General features: G+C 34.0%; 1 protein-coding gene across 1 annotated transcript; it reads left to right on the top strand.

Moving 5' to 3' along the window:
* Nucleotides 1–3757: 3757 nt before the first annotated feature.
* LOC131613025 (large ribosomal subunit protein eL33w) lies at nucleotides 3758–5568 on the top strand. The gene is made up of 5 exons (XM_058884752.1): nucleotides 3758–3880; nucleotides 4223–4258; nucleotides 4406–4634; nucleotides 4717–4759; nucleotides 5408–5568. Exons 1-4 carry the CDS (start codon nucleotides 3849–3851, stop codon nucleotides 4756–4758), a joined length of 339 nt encoding a protein of 112 aa, XP_058740735.1. The 5' UTR covers nucleotides 3758–3848; the 3' UTR covers nucleotide 4759; nucleotides 5408–5568.
* Nucleotides 5569–6272: the final 704 nt, after the last annotated feature.

Below are 6272 nucleotides of genomic sequence, written 5' to 3'. Positions count from 1 at the left end.
TAACTTATCAGGAATGTAAATATATTCACTCTTCACAAACATACACTTACCAACCCGTTATACTCAACCTACGATACTCATCTATGTTATCACGTATCTCTCACATAAGCGTCCATCTCTGGAGCACAAACGAGATCATCTCACAACTAAGGTTATCTCTAACGCGAAGTCACGAGAACATCCGTGTTCTCGCGTCGGCGATCTCTCGCGCGCCGCTCAAACACAAAAGCATTAAGAACAGATACAAACAGTGAATGCTAGCTCTAAATCTATCTCTAGAGTTCAGAACCAACAGATAATCATCCTAGATAAGGATTCAAGAAGTTTATCTCTAAAGCACCCCAAATCCCCAGCATAGAGCAAAAATCCAGGATAACATCAACACAGATTCGTAAAGCAAGTTAAACATAACATTATAATCGGTAAATATACATAAGATTCAAGTAAATATACAAACAAACCCAACCAAAGAGAAATACACAAAGAAGAAGAGAAATGAACCGAAGATCTCCCAGTTTGTCAGCTCCGTTCGACGCTCAATCCACCCCCGATCATCCGTATGCAACCTCCGAAGTTGTTTTCTAAGCTAATTTTGATCTAAGAATGAAGTTGATGGTGTTGGGACTCAAAAATACCCAACCCATAACCTAAAAATGTGATTTTTCCCCTTTTTAACAAGTCTGAAAATCCGCAGGTCCGCTGAGCGGAACAGAGTCCGCTTAGCGGAGTCTGCTAAAAACCAGATTTTGTTTTCGCCATAACTCAAGAACCGTAACTCCGAATTGCGCCCGGTTCGAAACGTTGGAAAGCTTATTCAATGCTCTATCCAATAATGAATGAATGGAACCCAAAATGATGATTTTGGTCATCCTTATTTTGAGCCTATGGAAGTCCGCTTGATGGTGGCTAAGCGGGCTTTCACCAAAACTGCGAAATCGAAGCCGTGCCTTTGACACTTTATTCCTCAAGGCTCCAATAAGCGTGAATACCTATAAAAACAAAGAAAAAACTATCAAATGGTATAAAAGTATATGAAAATACAATTATTCACAAAGTATACGTATTTATACACAAAACGGGGAATTATTCAAACGGTATTAACAAAAGTATCGATAAGTGCCACTATTTACATACTCAAAACATCGACATTTTGGCACTTATCAACCATGCAACATATTCATATGGTTGAGCATTCCTAAAATTTGAAGTTTAGATGTCCATACATGTGGTGCTATGGCCAATTCTTTTCTTCTTCTGCAGTTGAAGCAAGACATTGATGATCGAGCGTGTTAGTCTCTACTTTGAATGTCTTGTTGTATGCCAATGGTGCTTTTAGAATAAACCCTCCCTCAACAACATGCATGTTCGTGTGATAATTTTCCAGCTCCATGGTTTACCCTTTTACAAGCAATTGAATAATGCTCATTAATTTCCATGTCATTAAAGGTGCGTATAATACACAAGTGATGTTGGCTTTTCGGCCACCCTTTCTGACCACATATATGTCTCCTTTTCCACCTATTGTGGCGTCCCTATCATCTGCAAACTTTATGACCTTTTTAATTATTTCGTCTAACTTGGTGAATCTATTTTATTACCATTTACCAGTCATATGGTTGGTGCATCCTGAATCCACGTACCACATGTTGGTTTGCCTAGAGTTTGACTGAGTGTTGGTCATAAGTAGCATATCATCTGAATCATTATCTCCAACATCTGAATAATACACTTCATCGTTATATTTCGCTCGTGCTTCTTTCATTATTTGATAGTCTCAAGCATAATGGCCAGATTCTTGACAATTGTAGCATTGCACCTCCTTCATGTCAAATTTCTTCCCAAAATGCTTATTGCCCATGCCTTTCATCGATGAGTCAGGATAATTCTTTGAATTCTTGTATGACTTCTCATCATTATCAAGATTATTTCCCTGCTTTGCCTTCTCTTTTCCAAATTTCTTGGTGAATCTTGCTTGTAGTGCCTGTTCAACCACATTCACCCTTTTTGAATTCCTCTTCTTCAGCCTCATCTCATGAGCATCTAGTGAAGCTTGAAGTTCCTCCAACTTCATCTCACCTAGATTCTTGGAATCTTCAATGGACAATATTATAATCAAAATTTAAAATCAAAGATCTCAACATTTTCTCAATCTTTTGCAAATCGTTAGTTGATTCACCACACACCTTCATCTGGTTCGTCAACAACACCACATGTGAAAAATATTCAGAAACTGATTTAGTTTCCTTCATCTGAGTCATCTCAAATTGCTTTTTTAATGTCAACAACTTCACCCTTTTCAATTTTTCATCTCTGCCGTACAAGCTTTTTAACTTGTTCCATGCATCTTTAGCCGTTTCTTCTTCAATAATCTTCCTGAACACGTTGGGATCCACACACTAGTGAATCAAGAATATAGTTTTTCCATCTTTCTTCCTTTTATCCTTGTGCGCAGCCTTTTGTTCATCATCCACATTCTCTTCCAATGTCGGTACTCCATCATTCACGATTTCAAACACATCTTGAAATCTGTAGATGGCTTTCATCTGCGCAACCCACTTGTCGTAATTCTCTCCTTTGAAAACTAGTATAATCGTTGGAAATTGCGTTGATATTGTGTTATCGTTTTTCATTACATATTCTCTCTAAATCATAATCCAAGCTATTTGATACTAATTTGTTAGAACAATTAAGGTTTTCAAGAAATGTGAGGAAAAAAGATATAAAATAGAGAGAAGCTGAATTGTGAAAAGATTAGGATTTGTATTATTGAGTGAAATTTTTAGGTACATCAAACTACACGTTTATATAGGCAACTAATGTCCAGGCCAAAAACTATTCAGACTGACTCAAGACCAAAATATACAAGTTATATTTTGACTCTAACACATTAACTAAATACTGTATTCGACTTTGTCGAATACAGTTGACTCCTACACCTTTGATTGACTACTTCGACACAATTGAATGCTAACTTTCGACGAAACATCAAATTACAACTTCTAACAACTTATAAGGAGAAAGTCAAAACTAATCCAAATAACAACAAACGAAAATACAATCAAACCTAATATATATTACGAGTACTTTAATTTGATTTAAAATTTTAAATAAGCTTTTTGCTTTATTTTTATTTAAAATTAATCAATTTTTAGTGGCCATTCTTTCATGTTAAAAAGTTTCAACAATATTATTTCAAACCTTAAAATTAACATAAAATTTATATTTTAATATAAAATTGTGGTTTTATCATCGTGAACAATGATTTATGATGGTGAGTGGTAAAGTATTCTTAATAGGAAAAAAATGCACGGACAGTGTAAAATATTATTACACTGTCAATCAATGAGGGACATGCATCACGATAAATTTCAATTTTATTTTTAAAATACTGAAATGACATGACAAATCTAAATTTTTTTATTGATTATATGTATAAAATTATTTTACATGACAGTGCACTATCTTTAAACTCTTCTTACTAACATACTAGTAAATACTAGTAAGTAGTATCATTGTTTAAATAAACTTTTAGTAGAAAATAGATTAATAAATTAAAATTGGTTCAAAATTGTAAATAGTTTTAAAAATAAAATAATATTTGAAACTTTAAGTGTAATTCGGATTTTGATTAGGGTGTGAAAATGAATTTGATTGCGTCTGTATAGTAAACATGCCCCACCGTGAAAATAAAGCCCAATGTAAACTGTATTGGGCCAAATCAACACAAAACCCTAATCAGCTAAATCCATCTTTTGTATTGCATCATAAGCTCCGACTATATTAAAACCCTAGAACGCCCATTTTTGAGTTTTCAGATTTGGCCGGATTCTGCTTCAGCTGCCGTGAAGATGGTGAAGGGACGTCAAGGCGAGCGTGTTAGGTACTCTTCATTTCATTCCATATGTCATTGTCTTTCTTGTTCCGATTTGCGATTTTATGTACGCGTAGTTTTAATCATTTTGTCTATGTTTTGGAAGTTCAATGTTCTGGTTTAGTGATTATGATTGATGATTGCCCTAGTTAGGTTATAGTTAATTTTGAACCGCGAGAAATTTGATGCTTTCTGTTACTGAAAGATATCTGATTAGGAGAAATTAGCATATAATGTATTAATTTTGTTTTCAATTTATAGAGAAATGGCTTAATCTGCTCGAGAAATTAGCATACTTTATTTCTTCATAAAATAAGCTAATGTTATACTTTATTTTTCAATTTGTATCAGGCTCTATGTGAGGGGTACCATCCTTGGATACAAAAGGTATATTCTTCATCCTTGTGTATTTTATTTTATTTTTCAAAATTAATTGTGTTACCCGTATTTCACTATGTTTGGGTTTTGGAAATTTTAAATGTTGTGTTAGATGCTTTGGTTTAGTACTTATTATTTTTTTTGTTGTTTTTCTAGATCCAAATCGAACCAGTACCCAAACACATCTCTCGTCCAAATTGAAGGAGTGAACACCAAGGAGGAGGTTGCATGGTATGCCGGCAAGCGATTGGCATATATCTACAAGGCCAAGGTGAAGAAGAATGGAACCCATTACCGCTGCCTATGGGGAAAGGTTACAAGGCCACACGGTAATAGTGGTATTGTTCGTGCCAAATTCACATCAAATCTTCCTCCCAAATCAATGGTAATAATTTACTAATACTGTTTTTTAATTATTAATTGTGTTTTGTAATTTTATCTTGACTTTGTGTTTGGATTGATTTCAGGGATCAAGGATAAGAGTATTTATGTATCCCAGTAACATTTGAGGTAAACCATTGTCTCTGGATTCTTTTTTAATTGTTTGCCATTTATTTTCCACTATCTCTCTGAAACATTTCTAAACCTCTTCCTGTGTTTTTCTTATGCAATATGTCTGTTGATGGGGGCTTATCTTTGAATTTTGTGTTTTGCATACATTCACCTTTTGCAAATATAGATCAATCAATATTCTCACGCATAAATGAACCTTCTAGTATAATAACAAAAGTCTGAAAACAGTGAATACGTCTTTCTTGTAGTCATCATTTATTGGTGCGATCATTTAATTTAGTGCTGCACTTTGTCTTACCATGAGGGTTCATATACCCAAAAGATAGCTAACAGAAGAAGTACATGGTTCTAAATCATGGTAAATGTAATATGCATATCTGATCTGAAAATTTGGCAATTTTATGGTTGAATAATCAACTGTGATTTGTAGTAGAATTGGAAACTTGGTCTTTTCTTTGGAATTTTAACAGAAGATCATGGCTTGCTATGTCTATGATAACTGTTAAGTTCTATTCTTAAATTTTTACTGTAGTGTTTCTTGTTTTGCCTATTTTCAATGGGGGGCTCTTCTATTGTCTAGCATATCAGTCATGAGCTTTGAGTTGTTTACTCTGTCCTAATGTTAAATTGAAATTTTTCTTGCAGATGACGTGGCCAGTAGAATTGCGTTGTGATTTCTAGATTCAGGGATTTTTGTTTGATTTTAACTTCTGAGGAATTGTTTTTTGGTTTAGACCCTACTGTAATGGCTATTGTCCCTGAAATATTATATTCAGTAATATGCATGTGTACTTTGTTTTCTCTAATGGTTACAAAATTTTTTTTCTTGCATTTTATTCATTAACAAGAATTATAGATACAAATTTTTAAACAATATTCTACATTAGCATGTAAAATCATATTGATTTTTAAACTTTTTTATAATATCAAACACACTTCTAGATATAGATTCAAATCAACTCTCCAAAGCCTTCTCTAAAACTTCTAATACTCAACTCCCAAACGGACCCTTAATGTCCATAATGGTTATTTTTAGTGGCATAGGCTTGATGTAACTGATTAATTTAGATTAATAGTCTTTGGGAGTCTTAATGTTTAAGACGAATTAATGTGATTTGGTGTTGAAGAGAGTGGGATACTAATAACAACTTGGCAAGATGAAAAACTATTCTATAATGAATCTCCCAAGATTTATTATGCACTTCCTGCTGAAGACTCTAGTCTCGAGTAAACTTTAGGTTACACAACTAGTTGGTGACTGGTTCTATGCAATGTTAGATTGACTGCCCCTTATATGGCTGAGCTCCGTCTATGGTTCGCTTAGTGCTGGAGGAACTGACCATAGTAGGAGGTTCAAAATGAAAATGACAAATGAGTGAGTTAATTTGATGGAAGTCTTTTGATTCTTATAAACATGTATAGACTAAGGGGGTGTGTGTTAAAATGACAAATGAGTGAGTTAATTTGATGGAAGTCTTTTGATTCTTATAAACATGTATAGACTAAGGGG

Source organism: Vicia villosa, linkage group LG6, assembly GCF_029867415.1.
Source record: "Vicia villosa cultivar HV-30 ecotype Madison, WI linkage group LG6, Vvil1.0, whole genome shotgun sequence".
NCBI classification, from domain to species: domain Eukaryota; kingdom Viridiplantae; phylum Streptophyta; class Magnoliopsida; order Fabales; family Fabaceae; genus Vicia; species Vicia villosa.
Note: the sequence above shows the minus strand (reverse complement) of the source record. Positions and strands in the feature narration are given on the sequence as shown.